A 21329-nucleotide genomic window follows, 5' to 3' on the forward strand; every position below is an offset into this window, starting at 1 on the left:
CAATGTGTGTATGTGTGTGTGTGTGTGTGCGTGTGTTTGCATGCATGCACGCGCATGCCATCACCTCTTTCTCTCTGCATATGATGTATTGACCCACACACAACTCACAGGGACCAGGCTATTGCCCTTCTTTGGAGGCCCCCACCACCCTTCATTGGTCCCTCTCTCTCCTACAGTCTATCTGACGTGCACCAGGTACAAGAGGGAGCTTGAAGCCAGTGAAAATCTGCTTGTCGAAGTTTATTCATCTCCTTGGCCTTGTGTGTGCGTGTGTTTGTGTACGTGTCACTGTGTGTGAGACGGTACAGGTTTTATAGAGGAGAGGAACAAAGAGAGGCTACAGTGGAAAAACAGGATTCCCCTGGATGAAAGCAGAGACTCTTTGTTTATTTGACAGGGAGGATTAGTTTTATGCCTATTATTACAGTATATAATTTTGCTGTGAATGAGCTGAATGAATAGGCCAGACTGTCACAGTGACTGTGCCCAGAGCTGTGTAAGCGTGTTGCAATGTGATGCGCCGCTCCATCACAGATGGCTGAGGCTATAGATGAAAGCGTGTCTCTCTGTGTGAGGGATCAATCCAGCAATGAGGAGGCCCTGGTTCTTAGTTTTGTTGGACCTGTGTGTGTGTGCGTGTGTGTGTGTGTGTGTGTGTGTGAGACCGGTCCAGCGTGAAGTCTGCTCTCTGCTCTATCCCCCCAGAATGGGCTCAATGGGCTGCACCTGGCCTCCAAGGAGGGCCATGTCAAGATGGTGCTGGAGCTGCTGCACAACGGAATTGTACTGGAGACCACGACCAAGGTATGAGCAAGGCTGCGCCACGTCTTCACTGAGTCGCTCCTAGTTTAGGGCCACTGGCAAGTTTATTGGCACTCCAATAAACTTGGAAACCCCCCCAGAGGTCAAGTGCCACTGAGGATTTAACAAAACTGAAAACTAACGGAAATCACTAATTTGACTCAAAAACAATTCATTTAGTAATGCGAATTGCGTACTGACAACTTATTTACATATCCCAGCAACCCTTGCTCACAGTCATTTATTTATAGTGACCGTCGGTTCCTGCACAAAGGTAACACCCTTTCGGTATCACGGATCATTACATTGCACACACACACACACACACTTTCTGAACTGCTTGTCCCATACGGGGTCGCGGGAAACCGGAGCCTACCCGGCAACTCAGGGCGTAAGGCCGGAGGGGGAGGGAACACACCCAGGATGGGACGCCAGTCCGCCACAAGGCACCCCAAGCAGGACTCGAACCCCAGACCCACCAGAGAGGAGGACCCGGTCCATCCCACTGCACCACCGCGCCCCCTGCTCATTACATTGCCTCCTGTCAAAAACAATGACAGCGTTCTCACTGCCTCTGGAATGTCCCACTAACCAAATCTGTACTCAGAAGTGCCTCCGTTTGGAAGCTCAGATACGGGCGCCCCATCGTTAGCAACTGGAGCAGGGAAAGCCAGCGTAGCCTGCCAGGTGAGGCAGGTATCCTCGCCCTTTATCCACCCGATTTCGGTCCCAGCACAGCTTTGTAACGCGTTCTTGCCAGGTCCAAATGGTGTCAACATGGTCCTCGCTAGCTCGCCACACACTCCCCAAGACTGACCAGCTCTTACAGTAACGCAGGGACCACTTGCTCCAAAAGCTCCTTGTTGTCCCTGCTTCAGTCATTGTGGTGAACACTCTTCCTCTGCGTCTGGGCACCCTGCCACACCTCCTACCACTCAATTTCTTTTTTGATAGCCTATCCTCATGTATCGATCAGGTCGTCATTTCTGCTCCGGCCACTATGTTACACGAGACCCACCGCAATGCCTGCAGGACCAGGTGTTACCAGTTGCACAGCCCTCCTTTTTTGCAGTGCTGTTGTTCCTTGTTCTGCCATGGAACTCATTTTTTAGGGCAGCTCAAAGGGGCTTGAGAGAATTCTTCTGCATGGCGTTGATGTCATTTACAAACGTGGCATTTGAGGGCTTGCTCAACTCCGCTGAGACCCCTGCCTGCACGTAGATTGGGTATGCCACACCATGCCATCCAGCACATTATCTGGAGTCTTTAGAAGAAGGGGTGCAAGGAGGCTTTCCCCAGCCTGAACACCCTCACATGGCGGTGGGTCACATACTCTGTCACTTTTACCCCAGGTGCAGGGAGACCTCTAATCACCTGCTCACCTGCTGTCAGCAGCACCTTGCAGCTCTATCTAGCCATCTTTAGGAGAGCATGCTCTTCCACGGGGCCCCCTTGGGCACTTGCACTTCACAACACCTCCTCCATCTTGACACTGACTGCTCCTCCATCGCCTGTTGCTCTTTTGTCACTCTACTGGCTTCTTCCTCCATGTTGGTTCTCAGTCCTCTGTTTTTGGGGTTCTCCTGCTCCTGGATTGAGCTTCTCATGGTCTGACTCCATCCCATTTCTAACACCAATGTAACGAGTATGGGTTTGGGCTCCAGTGGGCATGGAAAGATGCACAGGAACCATCGATGATGAACGTTCATTGGAAAACTAGCATACAGTAAGCGATATCTGTGAATACCAAAGGAAAGATTGCTCTCAGTCTAAGGCTCCTGTTTAAAGGGTAGTTACAATATTATATTCCTAGTGTGAATATTCATGTATTTTGCTCGAGAAATATTAATGTTTTTGATTGCGAGGTGCTGTCCCAGATCCTGCTGGGTGTGAAGTAATACTGGAAATAAGCTATGACTTACTAAATTATTTGATGTAATACTCTTCCTTACCATTCTAAAATGCAAAAATTCTGAACTCTGTAACATGTCTGCCCCCAAGGGTTTCGGATAAGGGATTTTGGACCTGTGTATGAAAGATTTTAGTGCTGAGATACACAAAGTACGAGTGCATTTCAGCAATTGTAACCAGCATGAAATGGAAGATTGGTTTGTTAGTTGTTGTTTGTTAGACTTCTCAAAGCTACTATGAGCTGTGTGAAATTCATCATCTGCCAGAGTTTCCCTTAAAAAGGGACAGAGTTCTTTTCAAAGTGCCCCTTCTCTTTTCATCCACAGAAGGGGAACACAGCTCTCCACATCGCTTCCCTGGCTGGGCAGGAGCAGGTGGTCGCAGAGCTGGTGAACTATGGTGCCAATGTCAATGCCCAGTCCCAGGTGAGAAACAGCCGAGCAGCTGACACAACTAGCAGTAGTTAGCTGAAGAAGAACAAGCCCGTTCACCCACTGCATTCCGGAGGACATGCCCTCTGCACATCTTCAACTGGGGCAGCAGGTTGTTTAGTCTTTTAGAGTCATTGTCAGTAAGTCAAAGGCTCTAGGTTCAAATTCCCATTGAGTGACATGCTTGTCTGGAATTGAAACAGTAAAATTACTTAGCTTTATAAATGGATGAGTTATTGTAAACAGCTTAATATACAGTATCAACCTATCATTATGTCACTTTGGAAAAAAATGACAGCTAAATAAAAAAATAAAAAATAAGTTAACAATAGTAAAGGTATTTCTGTGGCAGTAGTGTGCTCCTGACCATGAAGAAGTGGACACAGCAAACAAACTGTTCCTGTTCTAGTTAAGGACATTACAATGAAAGTTAGAAAGACACACTTAGGAAACAATAACCATAACTTATTTACAAGAAGCTCCTGTCACATTAAGACAAGGGTAGAGCTGTGCAAACAATCACTCTGAGTTTCATTTCCTAGTGAGAGCATTTTGTTTCTCAGGTTTAAGCTTAAAAAGATGACTCATTTATTTGTGTTGCAGTCCCACTAGCACTGTCCACTGCTTCACTTCACTGAGTCACACAATGCCTTCATCATGGGTTCATTCCCTGCTCAGTCTGTGTGGAATTTGTATGTGTAATCCAAGTGCTCTGGTTTCCTCCCACAGTCCAAAGACATGTACTGGTGATTCTAAATTGTCCTTAGTATGAGTGTGCATATATCTATTGTTATATTGCTCTGCTGTATAAATGTGTGAATGACTGTACAGTGTTTACTGCAGTGTATCTAACACTGTAAGTCACGTTGCAGAAATGAGACAGCTAAATACTAGTTAATGATTATTGCACTTCAGAGGAAAGGGCCCATGTGAAATCAGCATCAGTGGAGTCCTTTGTGCTGAGCAGTTAATATATGTATCCCTATGTGTGTGTGCCTGTGCATTGCAGAAGGGCTTCACACCACTCTACATGGCTGCCCAAGAGAACCACCTGGAGGTGGTCAAACTTTTGCTGGAGAACGGGGCCAACCAAAGTATTCCCACTGAGGTGAGCTCTACAGACAACCTCTTTCTCAGCTCTGTTTATGTTCTTGCATAAGTTCATTATGATCAATTGTTCATTTCATTTAGCAGATTGATATATGTTTGTCAAGGGCCATCAGGGCCAGCAGGTGGCATAGTAGATGGAGCCACTGCTGCTCCAGTCCCCACTCCTGCTGTAAAACCCCTGAGCAATGTAATAAAGTGCTCCAGTAAAAAATACCCAGGTGTGTAAATTTATTGAAGTTGCTTTTGTGGAAAGTGTCAGCTAATAGAAAAATGTATAACTAAAAAAATTCTACAGCTCAAAGTTTTTTTTTCATTAACAGCAGAAACAGTACTGGATCACTGCAACATAGATACAGAGACAGCAGACAAAGAAGCTGTGAATGAATCCACATAAATAAAACAATTGGAAAATATTACAAAGATAATATAGCAACCAACCCAACGTCTACACCTTCTTGTCCCGAGTGTAGTCATGGAGACCCGGAGCCTTACCCCGCAACGCAAGGTGCAAGGTCGAAGGGGGGAGGGGATACACCCTGGATGGGACGTCTGTCTGCCACAAGGCATCCCAAGCAGGGCTCGAACCCCAGACCCACCCCACAGCGGGCACTGGCCAAACCCACTGCGCCCCCAAAGATAACATGTTTCAAAGATATTACAAATTACCTAAGATAATGAATAATATCTCAAATTCTTAAAGAGGTACTTCAGGTTAAGCACCTATTTCAAGGTTACATTGATGACCCTGGACTTTAACAACCTGTGCTTTCACCTCCACTTCCATAAGTACTACGATTCCTAGGTAAAATAGTAGTTACAACTGCCTTTGGACTCAAAGGTTACAGGTTGGAATCCCGCTTCCTGCTTTAGTACTATCAAACAAGGAACTTGATGCATGAACTGCTCCAATAAAATTTCCCAGCTGTAAATCATTGTTTGCAGTTTAAGGTGTTCAGCTTGGTAATTGCAAATGGTCTGTGCTGCCAGATGCCCTGTTTTGTCTGCAGTCCTCTATCGACTTGGCGATGACTGTTCATCTTTTCTCCTATATCCTCTCAGTGTCACCATGCCCTGCTCGCTGTGCACTAACCCTTTCTCACTCTCTGTTGCTCAGGATGGCTTCACTCCACTAGCCGTGGCCCTTCAGCAGGGCCATGAGAACGTGGTGGCCCTGCTCATTAACTACGGCACCAAGGGCAAGGTGCGCCTGCCAGCCCTCCACATCGCAGCACGCAATGATGACACCCGCACAGCTGCAGTGCTGCTCCAGAACGACCCCAATCCAGACGTCCTGAGCAAGGTGTTGTGGGCACGTGTGTGTGTCTCTGTGTCTGTGTGAGGCAGAGAGACAAAAGACTATCAGCAATGCTTCTCTGATAAGGTGTAAAGATTATGTCATTTTTTTAAGACACTATTTATCTTTCACAGACTGGTTTCACTCCTCTGCACATCGCAGCTCACTATGAGAACCTTAATGTGGCACAGCTGCTACTCAACAGGGGGGCTAATGTCAACTTCACCCCCAAGGTACTGTCTTTGCCCTCATCCGACTACCTCCACCATAGTCCTCGCCTCGCTTTAAACTCTCTTTACATATTGATATTGCAGACAGCTGCAAGCAAGATTACAGTATGAGTAGTTGCGTCTATTATAAATGTGCGTGTTTCTCTCTCTGTCTCAGAACGGCATTACACCATTGCACATTGCGGCAAGGAGGGGCAACGTGATCATGGTCAGACTTCTCCTGGACAGGGGGGCACAGATAGATGCTAAGACCAAGGTAAACTTCTGTGCAAGGATTCAGCACTGGTCCAGATGCACATACATGGAAACACATACCACAGATGCACTGCTACATTCCACAAAGAACCCTAAGAACAAGTGAGATGCACTAAAGACTTGTGCAACTGTGCCAACATAAACAATGGTACAGGTGCTGTGCAAACATATAAAGCACAAACATGTAAAGAAGGACACAATGACTGCTCTAGTAAAGGCATATTTATATAGAGATAACACCTTGTACTGACCCTGAGACAGGTGCTCTGATGCCGGTCAGTGTTTGTAGGAGCTCCAGCCAGGAGGACCAACTAACTCCATGCTCTCATTCCACTGTAGGACGAATTGACCCCCTTGCACTGTGCAGCCAGGAATGGCCATGTGCGAGTTATTGAGATCCTGCTGGACCATGGAGCTCCCCTGCAGGCCAAGACCAAGGTCAGAATTTGCTGGGGAAAGTGGGAATTGTTGGATTATGCATTGTACTGCACTGCACTGTGGGTTCGAATGGGACAAAAAGGACACACAGACAACATTTATTGTAAATATTACAAAGCTTTTTTTACCCTCCTCACACAGTCCAACAAGCACTCACTCCCTTATAACCCCTGCCAGCCCCCACAGCAGTTGGACAACTATTTTACATTTTTCCAACAATTCCTAATGTTCCAACCATTTACAATGAATATTGTGACACTCCTCAGTAATTCGGGTTGTTACAGTATGTATAAAAAAGAAATTTCAAACATAACCATATGCATCAAATATTTAAATAGCCAATGAATCACCCTGTGTTTTCTTCCAGCTCCTTTCGTCTTCTTCTCGAAAAAGCTCAAAAAATTATTGGCACACAAAAAGATGTAAGCTGCCAGAAAAAGATTTGGGTTACAGCTGGAATATGCCAAGACTGTCTAGAATAAATAAAATTAACTATAGTCATTATTGTTATTTATGTAATTTCCTATCCTTCTTGGCACCGAGCTGTCAGAACCAAGTAGATTTTTGATTTGTTACTGCCTGATGTGGCTAAAAAGCACAGCATTATTATTTTTGCATTTTTTTTCTTTTATATTTGTAAGCAAATTCTGTGTGTGTGTCTTGCAGACATATTTTGCTTGTCTTCATGTTTTTGGGTTCTTTCTTTTTCTTCCAGAATGGCCTGTCTCCCATCCACATGGCGGCACAGGGCGATCACATGGACTGCGTGAGGCAGTTGCTGCAGTACAATGCAGAGATTGACGACATCACGCTGGACCACCTGACCCCTCTGCATGTTGCAGCACACTGCGGGCACCATCGAATGGCCAAAGTGCTGCTGGACAAGGGGGCCAAGCCCAATGCCCGAGCACTGGTCTGTTCTCTCCAGCCTTCCGTTCACAGAATCTCATACTAATTATTAAAAATAATATAGCCAATTATAATCCAGCAGCACTGGTCATTAACAAATTGAATCAAAGAAGCACTTTGTCTAGTACTCTTTCCAACATGGCTGCATTGATTATGGACACTCTTATTGTTCCATTCCCATTTTGAGTATTGAGTTACCATTGATCTTGATTGTGTGAATTCAGCAGAAAAAGCAGCTGAGTGACTCATGTCACTCAACCAACCCAGTATCTTCTATCTGAAGTGGACATGAAATTTTTTTTAAAACCATTCAAGGTAATTTACAAAAAATAGTGGTTGAAAGCAATTTGGAAGTAATAATGAAAATGACACAAGGAATCCCAGTGAAGGAATCATATGTGTGAATGCCTTTAGGACATTGCCAACTCTTCCCACATTCTTCAGTCACACACTGTACTTGTTGCCAAAAGAGACAAAACATATATACTATAATATATATAAATTATATCTACAGTTCATTTTCATTTAATAGTTCATTTTACATTCAGTACCATTACATACATTTTATATCAGTACATACAGTACTGGAGCAAATATTTTTTATTATGGCTTTGAAAACCTTTTGCATTTATATATACTGTATTCTGACAGTATCAGGGTGATGCCATATTTTGCACTAAGAAAATATTTGTATACTTTGGCCGTGTCCTAATTCATGCATGCATGACTGCTTTAAATGATAACTACTTCAGTCTCCCAAGTCTCTAAGCACATTTTTGCTGTCAGTGTCCATGTCTAGTTTTGCTCTAGCCTGTCCTCCTGCAGTGTACAGGTGGCTACCATACAGGAGCATGCAGTGTACCGTAAGACTGATCCGCATTATATGAGGTAGATGTCTTATGGAAGATATGTTTGGTTCCTTTGTGCATTGCCAGAATGGATTCACCCCCCTGCACATTGCCTGTAAGAAGAACCACATGCGTGTGATGGATCTCCTGCTTAAGCACTCAGCATCCCTGGAGGCTGTGACAGAGGTAAGAACACAGAGAGCCCAGCTGAACACTGTCAAGAAGGGTATGGGTAGCATTTAGAGGCAAGGCTGTTAATGAGTCCACATTAGAATATGAATACAAGTTTAAAACCTTCCTAAGATTGAAGGTGTTTCATAATATTGTAGCAAAAGGCTTTATAAGGTAAATCACATTGGAAAATAATATCAACTAAAAAAATGAAATAGATAGATAGATAGATAGATAGATAGATAGATAGATCCTGTACATTTTTTGCCAACACATTTATAGTCACGGTCAAAAATAGTGGTACCCATGCATATTGCTCAAATAATTGAGAAATCTTACCTTATTCTCAGGAAATTTTAAATTGGGCTAGACTATTAATTAGACATTATTAGATTTCCAGCAGATTCTCCATTATTTTGAAATTAAACTCACCTGTGTTGAGTTGTATGCACTTGCAATATAAAAATAATTCATTCAACCACTAAGAATAGAGGCTGGTGCTCATTACTACTCAAGAACTGGTTGAGGTGATCAGCCAATCATGGACAATCCCAAGGTTTCAATTTCCTCTCTAGAGCCCTTGATGTTCCTATTCCTATGTTATACTATGTTATCGAGACATTATTTAGAGGTTTAAGGCCCATGTCACTGTAGCTAACCCATCTACATGGAATGTAGCTGGAAACAATTCTTGTAAATGAAGGATTGTTTAAATGGTAGAGAAAGTACCAGTATCAACTGTTACACAGATTCTGTCCTGTAGACACAGTGCCACAGTTTGAGCTCATGTCATCTCTTAACAACTCAGCTCAACTCAACTCAAAGAGGATTATATGCTATGAAAACCAGAAGGACCTCACTGCTGAGAAAGACATAAGAAAGCCCTCCAGTTTCCCAAAAGACACCTGAACACGCCAAAATCATTCTGAGATGTTGCCCTGCAGACAGATGAGAGCAAATTAGAACTTTTTAGTAAAGAGCACCATTTCTATGTTTACATAAAAGAAAATGAATGAAAAAATTTTCTTCCTCACATTAAAACATGGAGGAGGTTTTTGGGCTGCTATCTCTACCACTGGGTGCCTTGAAGAGAAATCAGGAGAATAACAAAGCATCTAGCAGTGCAATGTCATACCCAGTGTGAAAAAACTGGGCAGAAGGTAAGGGGTCTCCCAGCATGACAATAACTGAAAACATGCTTCAAAAAGCACCCAGGAATGGTTCAAGGCAAAATGCTGGATTTTTCTGAAGAAACCGACAATAAGTCCAGACCAAAATTGAAAACTTGTTGGGAGATCTGAAAAGAACAATTGGAAGAAGAGACCCTTCAAATTTGGGAGAACTGGGACTAAACTGGCTAAAGTGTCGGTACAGAGGTGCAGGAACCTCATTGATGGCTACAGGACTGCAATTATTTTTGCCGAAGGCTATGTGACCAAATATTGAGTCTGGAGTATCAATAATTTTGTCAGTTCCATTTCTTTTTATTTCCTGATTTAAAGGGTATACTAAATTCTGAAGTAAAAACAAAAATGACCAGTAAAATAAAAAACTGCGAATATCAAATACTTTGGTCAACTTCACTTATTTTTCGAAAAAATGATATTATTTCCAAAATGTGCATTGGCCTCAAGTATATTCTAAAAAGTACACTGAGTAAGACAGATTTGTAAAGTGGCTGTCATGTTCATGGAATTTGTAATATAATACATTGTCATTGAAAGGAGAATGGATAGCATTCACCAGGTCGGCAACAAGGCTTAGGCACACTGTGACAGATGATGCTCACTTGGTACTAAGGGGCCTCATCTGCACCAATAAACAGCCTATACAATTAATACCTGGCAGGATGGATCCCTGTATCCAGTCCCTTTACAGCAAATACCTATCCATTCATTAGCATGTCACAAGAACAGGGATTCATTAAACCAACATTTTTTCATACTTTAATTGCGCAGTTCTGATGATCATGTCACCAGTGGACCCACGAAAAGACACAAAAAGGATCTAGTGCGACCTTCTGCTCCTTTAACCCATATGCTTCTTCATGTAATAAGTCGTAAATTCTGAGATACCCTTCTGTGCACAACTGTTGTGACAAACTGTTATTTTCTGGTGACCCAACTGTTACCTTGTAGAAGTCTTTGCAATTTCATTCACAAGATATTTTCAGCCCCAGAACTGCTCCTGTTGGGATTTTTTTTCTTCTTTTTTTTTAATTTAACCATTTTCTGTGAGCACTTGATAGTGTAGTGTGTGGACAATCCAGTGGCAATTTCCGAGATGCTGAAACTGGTGGGTCTGACACACACCGTCATGCCCATTTAGAATCACTTAGATAACAGGTGTTGTCCATTCTAACCTTCAGTCAGTAACTAGGCTTCTCAATCCTGTCTGGAGCCTTCATATACCAGGTCACAGCAATGTGACTCACTGTGTTGGGTTGCAACAGGTTGTTGTAGCCAATAAATCAGTTCTTGGGTGTATATTTTTGTTAGACTGTTGTTTTAAGAATGTTATTTTTAATTTTTTTTTGCTTTCTGTTAGTATAAACTGTAAAAGATCTCATTAGACAAGAAGGTGTTTGATTTTACAGTTTTTGTGCAAGTATTTGTCAACTGTATGTGTCTGTGTTTAACCTCTGCAGTCAGGCTTGACCCCGCTCCATGTGGCCTCCTTTATGGGACACCTCAATATTGTCAAGATCCTACTCCAGAAGGGCGCCTCCCCCAACGTATCCAATGTGGTGGGTCCCGGATTCACCGTTCATCAAAGTTCACCACATTACCTAAAGTGTTAATAACAGAGAGTTTTGGCAGAATTAAATTGTTACAAGGGGGGTGTGGCGGCGCAGTAGATTTGGCCAATGCCAACCGTGTGGCGGGTCTGAGGCTTGAGTCCTGCTTCAGGTTCCTTGCAATGGACTGACGTCCCATCCAGGGTGTGTCCCCTCCCCCTCCAGCATTACGCCCTGTTTTTCCGGGATAGGCTCCAGCTCACCGCGACCCGACAAGTGGTTATTGATGTTGCACGGTTGGAAGGTTAGATGGTTGGTTGAAATTATTGCTGTAGTATACTACCCTTTTTTTATACCATTTTGCAATTGCTAAATACACTTGTACCTCATGTTAGGAATATCCAAATTACGAATCTTCAAAGATATGAACATTTGCCAGTATTTGTTTTTAATTGCTAATTACTCAAATTTTACTGTTGCCGTGTGAAAATGGCCTGCTGTTCTGCTTTCCACCAGTAGGGGCAGCACTCAGATAGAATAGAAATTGAAACTGAACAGCGACAGCTTCATGGAGTAGGCTGTGGATATTAATTGTTTTTGTTTACATCATTTTAAAATACAGGTATTCCCCAATATACAGACCTAATTCATTCCTAAAAACAGTTTGTATACAAACAGTCCATAAAACGGGGGGACCTTTCCCATTATTTTAAATGGGGAAAAAGAATTATGCATTCCTTGACTTTACAGACATTCCCAAATAATCGGTCCTTATACCGACTATATATCCCTTATTCCAGGGTATACTTGTGCATTGTAATTTTTATTCATGTTAATAAAAGATAATAAAAAGTCTCACCCAGTGTTCCCAGTTCAAGTTCAAGTTGCTTTTATTGTTATTCCTCTATATAGCTTGTATACAGTGGAACGAAATGTCGTTTCCCCAGAGACCATGGTGCAACACAAGAACAGGAATCCAGGACAATAAATACACAAGACAAAAACAAAGGGCTCTAAACTGAACGTAGTTTGTGGAGTCATGCTTGCTTTGCTCTTTAAAGAATTTACCAGTAGTGGTATTTGAACCCATACCCCCAAGGAGACCCGAGTCTTAAACCACTGCCTTAGACTGTTTAGCCACACTACCTGCATAGGTGAATGACTCATTGTAAGTAGTGTATCTAGCAGTGTAAGTCACCTTGGTGTATAAAATGTGTGGGCTGATAACACTACACAGAGAAAAGCATCTGCTAAATAAATGTAAATGTAAATGTACCTCAGTATAGGTGCGTGTCCAGTATGGGATCACCGAGACCCTTCACAATCTGAGTTTTTGATGAAAATAGAATAAGTCTAGCCAAATGATTGTCTGATTCCTAAGCTTTTATTGACATAGTGGGTAAACTTCTACGCAATTTTGTGAGTAAAAAGTGTATAACTTTCTTTTTAATCACTTGTAAAGACCCTTTGTCCTCCTTTGTCATTCTGCTGAGAGCATGTATACTTCATTCTTATTGCACGTGTTCATCGGATTGTTTTGTTTTCTCCACAGAAAGTGGAGACCCCCCTCCACATGGCATCACGGGCAGGACATTGCGAGGTGGCCCAGTTTCTCCTGCAGAACAATGCACAAGTGGATGCTAAGGCCAAGGTAGCCTGCTGACAACACAGCAATGAGTTTTCAAATGCTGGAGTCTGGCCACCTGCTACATTTTAAAAGGCCTGCTTGCAATTAATAATACTGCTGAACTTCCCACGATTCTTAGAGAAATTAGGCCAAAGACTCAGAAAGGCGATGAGCTCTCTGGGGATGAGGCAAACACACAAGAGACACTTCAGCAGGTATCAGCATTTTACACAGAAATAACAAAAGAAAACTCACGTCTATTCATCTAGGATCTCGATGCCCCAAAGATGCTCTGTTGTGTCCCCATGTTTCTGTCTTATCAGCAAACCACAGTCCTCTAGCCCCACTAAGGCATGTCATTTATCACACACATCCACCACAGCCTCCAAGTGTCCAATTTACTACAGGCTTGCTGTGCTGCAGGGCAATTGATGTATGAAACAACCAGCAGCAACTGGTTCAGCTGAGAGAGCCAGAGTCATAGCAAACACAGCCAGTAATTTCCTCCTATGTGGATGGAATGTGCAGGAAAAGCAGCAAACTGGGTATTAAATTGAGAGTTAAAGAAGAGTGAACTGGGCAGTAGACCTTTAATATTACTTCTATATTACCAAGATCGTCACCTTATGATCTTGTTTTTAATATCTGTGCAAAACCCATATGAAATAAAGTTAAACTTCCCACAGTGCTTAAGGAAATTGGCAAAAATACATACAGAACATGTAGTGGTCTCTTTAAGTTTTAATCTTGAAGTAAGTCCTGAATTTCCTTTCCACAAAATTGCTTTACATATTTACTATAATTGACTTATGCAGCCTTCCAAAACCTTTCAAGTGTCGATTTTCTTAAAAAGGGTTAAATTACTCAAGTCTTTCCCTCTCAAATTCCCTTCAAAGCCAGATCACTCCAAAAGCACCAGACACAAAGATACAGACCAATACAGGGATAGAAGAAGCCAGACTTATGATCTTAGCTCATTAGGTTTGTTGAATGATACATAGTGTACACAGTAAATAATCAATTAATAAATATTCAAGCAAGTTCTTAAAATACCTTTTTACAATTCACTGTGGTATGTAATCTATCATGAGGTATTATAGAAAAAAGTAATATGGATGATTTTTATCATCTTAAAAATGTGATTTAAATGGATTTATTTATTCCATAATTGTCCAGAAGTATTGTTTTGCAATTGGAATAGCTATAAAGCAAATCACTTTCAAGAGCAAATTCTCAAAGCTCTGTGAAGCTAGCCCCCCTACAAAGAGCAAAAATGAAAGAAAAACATGATTTGTTAGTGCTACATTTGTGCTGTTTTGTGCCATAAAAATTTAAATTTTTCATCCATTGTTAAGATATTATCATCTATTTTTTGCAGGATGTGACATCGCTTAGCCACCCTACAAAGGCATAGACCCTTGAATTCAGGCTCATTGTTTAGTGCATCGATTGTGCCAGATTATGCCATTCAAATTACGGTCTCTCTTACTTTTTCAGATATTAATTAATTATACGACACATTATTTATGGAGTTATTAATAATATCAGTATTATAACTTCAGTCTATATCATACTATTGCCTGTCTCATTTCACTCACCAGTCCATGTTGTGGTTGCACATGATTGAGAAACTGGTGCAGTTCAATGAACAGTACTGTTCCACCAAGGTCATCACAATGTGTGAAAAAAGCCAACAGTGTATAATTTACATCAAAACATTTTTGATGAACAACTGAACTGAAAACATTTATAAACAAACAGAAAACATCGAAATTCACTACAATGTTTCCAAGAGTCATGAGTACACAACTCCTGCATTTTTTGTAAATCTATGCCAGTTTAGCAACCAGCACAAACAAAGCACTAAAATATGATTTTCTTTATTTGTGCTGTTTGTAGGGGGGCCAGCTTCATGGAGCAGTGTGACGTTACTTGTCATGTAACCATTTATATCTAAAAGTAAAAGGGACAGAACTGCAGTTTGCGGTTCTGCAATTCAGGTGATTATGGATTTGCAAGTGGGGCTTGGTGACGTCACATGCCATCTGAACAACCATTATTATCTACAGAAGTAAAAGAGATGGAACCGGTGGTTTTAGTGGCACAAACTGACACAAACATTGCACAAACAAATGAGCCCGAATTCGAGCGTCTATGCCACTGTAGGAGGGCTGAGTGATGTCACATCCTGGAAAAATAGATGTTAATATCTCAAACACAGCAACAGCAAAAATTCCTATTTTCACAGCACAAAATTTCACAAATGTAGCACTAACAAATCTTTTTTTTTTTCCTTTGTGCTGTTTGTAGGGGGCTCGGCTTCACGGAGTTGAATTCCAAAGTTACATTATTTTTTTAGTCATTAAATGGTAGTCTGTATGGAAATGCTAACTGAATGTGAGAATGTGTACTTTCAGTTACGTTACAGTCGAACTCACAATATTAGATTGCAGTGAGCCTGCCCAATTTCCCACCATAACGGATGGAGGATTTGAAAGATAATTGCAAGATAATTTTAACATAATTTGTTTTCTCACTCATGTCTCACTCACACTACTGCATCCTTTGTCTCATCCCTGCTCCCCCAGGATGACCAGACACCCTTGCACTGCGCCTCTCGCATGGGCCACAAGGAGCTGGTGAAGCTCCTGCTGGAGCACAAGGCCAACCCCAACTCCACTACAACAGCAGGACACACTCCCTTGCACATTGCTGCTCGTGAGGGTCACGTCCAAACTGCACGCATCCTCCTGGACATGGAGGCTCAACAAACTAAGATGACCAAGGTGCAAACCTCTGACTGAAGCCATACATATTCATCTTTGACCATTTAACTGACTCAGAATGGAGGGTGGTTGTACAAGTCTTTCACCCAGTGATGGGTCTGTTGCTTGTTATAACGCTGATATTTCTGCTGACCGTGAGTTTTTATATGGGGGCACTGCTTGTAATGACTCTGAAACTACTTCTTTCACATATGGTGGTTATTACATATAGTGACTCATTTATGTTGCACTGAAAGTATGTAAATTTTCTCTAACCATTTCCAATGGTGATTCCCTATTTGCCCATACTGACGCTGCTGACTACTGTAATTCTAATCCCTGATCTGTGCTCATCATGTTTATTATGGAGATTCTGCTACCCTACGTTGACTGTTTTGATCATGGTGATTGTTACTTCAGTTAAGTGTGGTGACTCTTGTCTATGCTGATCTCGTTGAATGTAGTAACTCTTGTCCACATTTACCTTGTTATTTGCGGTGACCACGTCTATCAGGTATGTAATCATGAAAGTTACTCAGTCATATTTTGTTTGATGATTCTTTGCAGAAAGGATTCACTCCCCTTCATGTGGCATCAAAATATGGCAAGGTGGACGTGGCAGAGCTGCTGCTGGAGAGAGCAGCAAACCCTAATGCTGCAGGCAAGGTATGTTTGGGCCACAAAAATGAGCATAGATGACACAAGCAAGGAGTGTGAGGAGAAAGGTGAGAGCTTTGAGGAGGTGCTCAAAACATTTTAGGTCATGTTTGAAGATTAGTTTGTGTCTTTATTGGATTGTATGTGTACAAAGGAGTGTGTAATGCTGAATGAGTGAAATGATTGCATGAAAGTAGTCTTCAGGAACATTGCTGTCCATGTGCTTATTGAACGTCATTGAATGAATATTTCATTGGATCAGTATTTCTTTCTTGGGGTTAAAATGTTAATCTTTCTCCTTCTCAGAACGGACCGACACCTCTTCATGTGGCTGTCCACCACAACAACCTAGACGTGGTGAAACTCCTGGTTAGCAAAGGTGGCTCCCCACACAGTGCTGCAAGAGTAAGAGCTCCTTAGGCCCCGGAACCATTGCACACCTGAGTCCATAGAGAACATGGATACACTACATACTAAAGAGATCACAGAGCCTCAGGAACCACTACACACCACAGAATCCTCAAACCATGAACACACTGAACACCACACTATATAAACCCAATGACATAGTTGACATTCCACAGTCTCTATTTTATAGAGTTCATGGATGCATCAAATGATGCTCAAGGTCTGTGATGTTAAGCTGTCAGTCACATACATAAAGCTAATTAAAGGTGCATTTAAAGATGCATACTGTTCAGATATGTTTGTAAGAATGACTGTGTTCTGCGCTGTTTGTAGAATGGCTACACACCCCTGCACATCGCATCCAAGCAGAACCAGCTGGAGGTGGCCAGCTGCCTGCTGCAGCACGGGGCATCGGCTAACACAGAGTCCCTACAAGGCATCACGCCATTGCATCTAGCTGCACAGGAAGGCTGCCCCGACATGGTTTCCCTACTTATTTCCAAGCAGGCCAACGTCAACCTGGGAAACAAGGTGATGGGAAGGAGCTTATTGACAGCAACAGTTAGTGTGAGATGCAGGGCTCAACACAAAGAAAGGAGGCATGTGGAACAAATGAATATTAGTCATTTCATTTCATTGCTTTGTCAGCCTTTCATCTGAAGCAACTTTGTTTTACAAGACACTGATATTAAAGGTTTCATCTTGAGTACCTGATCAGCTGAAGTGGGGAACATCCGCCCTCCTGACATTTGTGTTGATCGTTTCATCACATTACATCTTTATGCACAATTGACTTAATATAAAATACATATTCAAAAAACTTATTCAGAAGCCAAAAATAATTAGTGTGATGCTGATTCTAGTACCCTTGTGAAAATCCTGTGGTATTTAAAGGAAAGGAAATGAATATCCTGAATAAGGCTCCGATCTTCTTCAGTCAAGACCACAGTCTGAAAACACTGACAGAAGGATGCAAAAAAATGATTGTGTTGGTAATGAGTTTCAGGATGTGAATCAGGTTGTTTGATGTTGTAACTGGTGACCTCTTGACCTCCCTCTTCCCTAAACCACCCCTCAGAGTGGACTTACACCCCTGCACCTGGTGACCCAGGAGGGACACGTGGGCATCGCGGACATCCTGGTGAAGCAGGGTGCCTCAGTGTATGCTGCGACTCGGGTAAGATGTTTGCTATGGACCTGCTGTCGGGTCCAAAGGCCTGTAACACATTATTCATAAACCAGCTACTAAGGATTTGCTGTCAAGCAGTCACTTTCCCCCTGAAACTATTTGTTTGTTTTGACAGGTTATTTCCTCGAAGAAAAAAAAAAAAAAATCCTGTCAGCATCTATAATGTCTTATGTTAGCACTTTCTTAGCACGTTGCAAACATGATTTGAAAGTTACACCCAGGGAGCACATACAAGCAGTTCTGAAGTTTCACCAAATTCTTGCAATTTGCAGAATTTTTAAACTTTTTCTTCTTGGCTTGAGCAAAAAAAAAAGGTGAGTACTGATACCATTATTGATAGCTGCTTATCCTAAGGCAGGATCATGGAAGTCTGAAGCCTGTCTTGGAACTATAGGATGCTACTCTAAAGAGACTACACCGTGGACTAATGCTGGTCCATCACAGGGTAGTTACGCACATGCATTCACTCACTCATCATTAGAAAATGATTTAGGAATGAAGACTCAGTTCAGCCAGAGAGAAGACGGGTGTGGATTTCAGTATGTTCCTCCAGTTCTCAACCATGTGCTTGAGAGTTGGGGAAAAAATCTTTGAAAAGTTGTTTAGTATAAATTCATCTTCTCTCGCCAGATGGGCTACACTCCACTTCATATGGCCTGTCACTATGGCAACATCAAGATGGTAAAGTTCCTCCTGCAGCATCAAGCTAACGTCAATAGTAAGACAAGGGTAAGCCCTTCATTTCTTCCTCACTGAAAAATCAAAGATATTATTATGCAAATACCACAGGACTCAAAATTATTTGGTTGTATTTGCATTCCTGGAAACTGGTTAATGTACCTGCTTTTGTGGCTCTGTCTCTCAGGTGGGTTACACACCTTTGCATCAAGCAGCCCAGCAGGGACACACAGACATTGTTACCCTGCTCTTGAAGCATGGTGCCCTTCCCAATGAAACAACTACTGTGAGTCTGCCTTCATTTTCTCCTTGTGTGGGCACTGCTGATGAACCTCTCTGTTTCGCTATTAATATATGCCTTTCCTGTTTGTCCCATCCTCCTGGTGTATCTTACGCTAATATAAGTACAACGCCATGAAAAGGTATTTGCCCCCTTCCTGATTTCCCTTATTGTTGTTCATTTTTGATATTGAATATTTTCAAGTCTTCAACCAAAATCAAATATTAGAAAAATGGCACCTCAGTTAGCAAATACATTCATTTACTTCTTTCATTAATTTAATGTACAAATTTATGTAACACTCAACCAAACTGGTAAGTGGAAGGGGGCTATTGTTTTTTTTCACACAGTGCCAGCTGGTTTTGGATAAGTTTGTTCATGAAATAAATGAAATAAGTAAAAAACTGTTATTTGTTGACTCAGGTGCCCTTGGAATTTGGTTGAAGACCTGAAAATGATGAGTGAAAAATTTGCAATAAGAGAGGAAGTCAGGAATACTTTTTGCAGCACTGTATATTTCAGTTCTTCTTTCCCTTCCATGCCTAAAGTAAACTATATATGAATATTTTGGGAGTTATGTGGGTTGTGTTCTGTAAAGTGACTTTTTCTGCCTTCCTTTTTCTTGTATTGATTTAGAATGGTATCTCTGCCTTGGCAATTGCCAAGCGGCTGGGTTATATCTCTGTCATTGACGTACTGAAGCTGGTCACGGAGGAGACTGTGTCTACGGTGAGATCTGCATTGCATTTTACAATAAAATGATATGTATTTCACAGATGGACAGTATCTTTCTGTAAAGGATTACATGTCAGCTATGTGGAACTTAACACTTTGTCCTTTTCCAGATGTTTATGCAGTATGGAAATGTTCGTTTAACAGTCTCATTTAAGACTAAAATGGCTATTGAGGCATTTTCAGCAAGCAGCACCTTGCTAGTTACGTTAAAAAATACATGCATGCTAATATTTAGTGCAAGGGGGTGCGGTGGCGCAGTGGGTTGGACTGGGTCCTGCTCTCTGTTGGGTCTGGGGTTCGAGCCCCGCTTGGGGTGCCTTGCGGTGGACTGGTGTCCCGTCCTGGGTGTGTCCCCTCCCCCTCCGGCCTTACGCCCTGTGTTGCCGGGTAGGCTCCGGTTCCCCGTGACCCCATATGGGACAAGTGGTTCTGAAAGCGTGTGTGTGTATATATATGTAATATTTAGTGCACGCGCTATTAACCTCTCTCCTCCGTGTCTCAGACCATGACTGAAAAACATCGCATGAGCTTTCCGGAGACAGTGGATGAGATCCTGGATGTTTCTGAGGATGAAGGTAAAGGGCCCAGCATGCTCACCTGGGTCATACTCAGGTCACGTAGACATTTAAATACAGGCATCCCTTGGTTTACGAATGTAGTTCATTCCTGAAATCCATTTGTGTATTAAGTGTTTTTATATGGAAACCCATTTTCCTATTAATGGGGAAATAATGTGCTTCTGTACTCTTACGCTTCACCTAAAGTTTCTTTGCTTTTCATTTCTAAACACAATTAGTTGTATATTCAATTATACATCGATATATGTTATGACAAATAAAAGTAAATATAAAAGCAAAGTAAGACACATGAAATATGATGTATGGATGAGTGACCCATAGTAAGTAGTGTATCTAGCAGTGTAAGTCACCTTGGGGAATAAGGTGTGTGGACTGATAACACTATATCGTATCCATTGAAAGTCAGTTTAGAGAAAAGCGTCTGCTAAATAAATAAATGTTGTTACATTGCCTGTAACATCACTCACTGGTGATAAACACTTGCCATTATTATCATGCATTGTTTAAATACTTTGAAAATAATACAATATGGAGTACTAATAATATTACAGTTAGATTTACATTTATTAATTTAGCAGGTGCTTTTCTACAACACAACATACATTTCACAGCATATTATTATTATTATTATTATTATTATTATTATTGGTAGTAGTAGTAGTAATAATAATAATAATAATAGTTATACAGTGCTAGAAATTGTCTTCCTTTTCAATTTTTTTAATGTAAATTTTGATTCTGGATGAGGCACATAGCGATGTCAGGTTTTTAATTTCAAAACCCAAGTGTGTGAACATGGAAGGAAAGTATTAATTTTCTTACATTGTAACTTTGAGGATATGTACACCAAAGACTCGTATACAAAGGAATACCAGTACCTGTAAATAATACTTGATGCTCCCTGTCATATTTTTTTATATGAAGCAAAGTTTGCAAGGAAAAACACTTCAATGAATGTTAAGAGATTTGTGTTCAGCCCTTTCCTAAACATTGCTTCTCTTGTGTTTTTTAGGACTTGCACAGCTAACGCTAGGTATGGCTGTCTGTCTGTCTCGACTGTGTGTGTTAGTAGGTGGTCTGTGACGATGTCACTCATTTCAAGCACCCTCTCTCTCACCTGAGCTTGTCGTGAGCGTCCTTGTGTCTCTCTGTGCTGTCTGCAATAGCGGTGATTTTTCTCATTGGCATGCGGTCATGACTTCATGTCTTTAACTTCTGTCCCTTTAACCTCCCTTGGCTACATCTAACCTCAGTCACCCACCCACATGGTGTGCGCG

General features: G+C 41.7%; 1 protein-coding gene across 8 annotated transcripts in view; it reads left to right on the forward strand.

Annotated features, from left to right (window-relative positions):
• Positions 1-21329, forward strand: part of LOC108934791 (ankyrin-1-like) — a 139822-nt gene that overhangs the window by 77194 nt on the left and 41299 nt on the right. For 7 of the 8 annotated variants that reach the window (XM_018752883.2, XM_018752886.2, XM_018752887.2 and 4 more), the window contains 21 exons: positions 706-804; positions 3039-3137; positions 4153-4251; positions 5368-5553; positions 5682-5780; positions 5935-6033; positions 6372-6470; positions 7186-7383; positions 8315-8413; positions 11046-11144; positions 12688-12786; positions 15351-15548; positions 16095-16193; positions 16491-16589; positions 16926-17123; positions 17671-17769; positions 18412-18510; positions 18647-18745; positions 19376-19468; positions 19977-20049; positions 21065-21085. In XM_018752883.2, the coding sequence (XP_018608399.1) occupies positions 706-804; positions 3039-3137; positions 4153-4251; positions 5368-5553; positions 5682-5780; positions 5935-6033; positions 6372-6470; positions 7186-7383; positions 8315-8413; positions 11046-11144; positions 12688-12786; positions 15351-15548; positions 16095-16193; positions 16491-16589; positions 16926-17123; positions 17671-17769; positions 18412-18510; positions 18647-18745; positions 19376-19468; positions 19977-20049; positions 21065-21085 (2353 nt within the window). The remainder of the gene's footprint in view (positions 1-705; positions 805-3038; positions 3138-4152; positions 4252-5367; positions 5554-5681; positions 5781-5934; positions 6034-6371; positions 6471-7185; positions 7384-8314; positions 8414-11045; positions 11145-12687; positions 12787-15350; positions 15549-16094; positions 16194-16490; positions 16590-16925; positions 17124-17670; positions 17770-18411; positions 18511-18646; positions 18746-19375; positions 19469-19976; positions 20050-21064; positions 21086-21329) is intronic. The other variant, XM_018752885.2, reaches the window with a different exon arrangement.

The sequence above is a fragment of the Scleropages formosus genome, chromosome 1, assembly GCF_900964775.1.
Source record: "Scleropages formosus chromosome 1, fSclFor1.1, whole genome shotgun sequence".
NCBI classification, from domain to species: Eukaryota; Metazoa; Chordata; class Actinopteri; order Osteoglossiformes; family Osteoglossidae; genus Scleropages; species Scleropages formosus.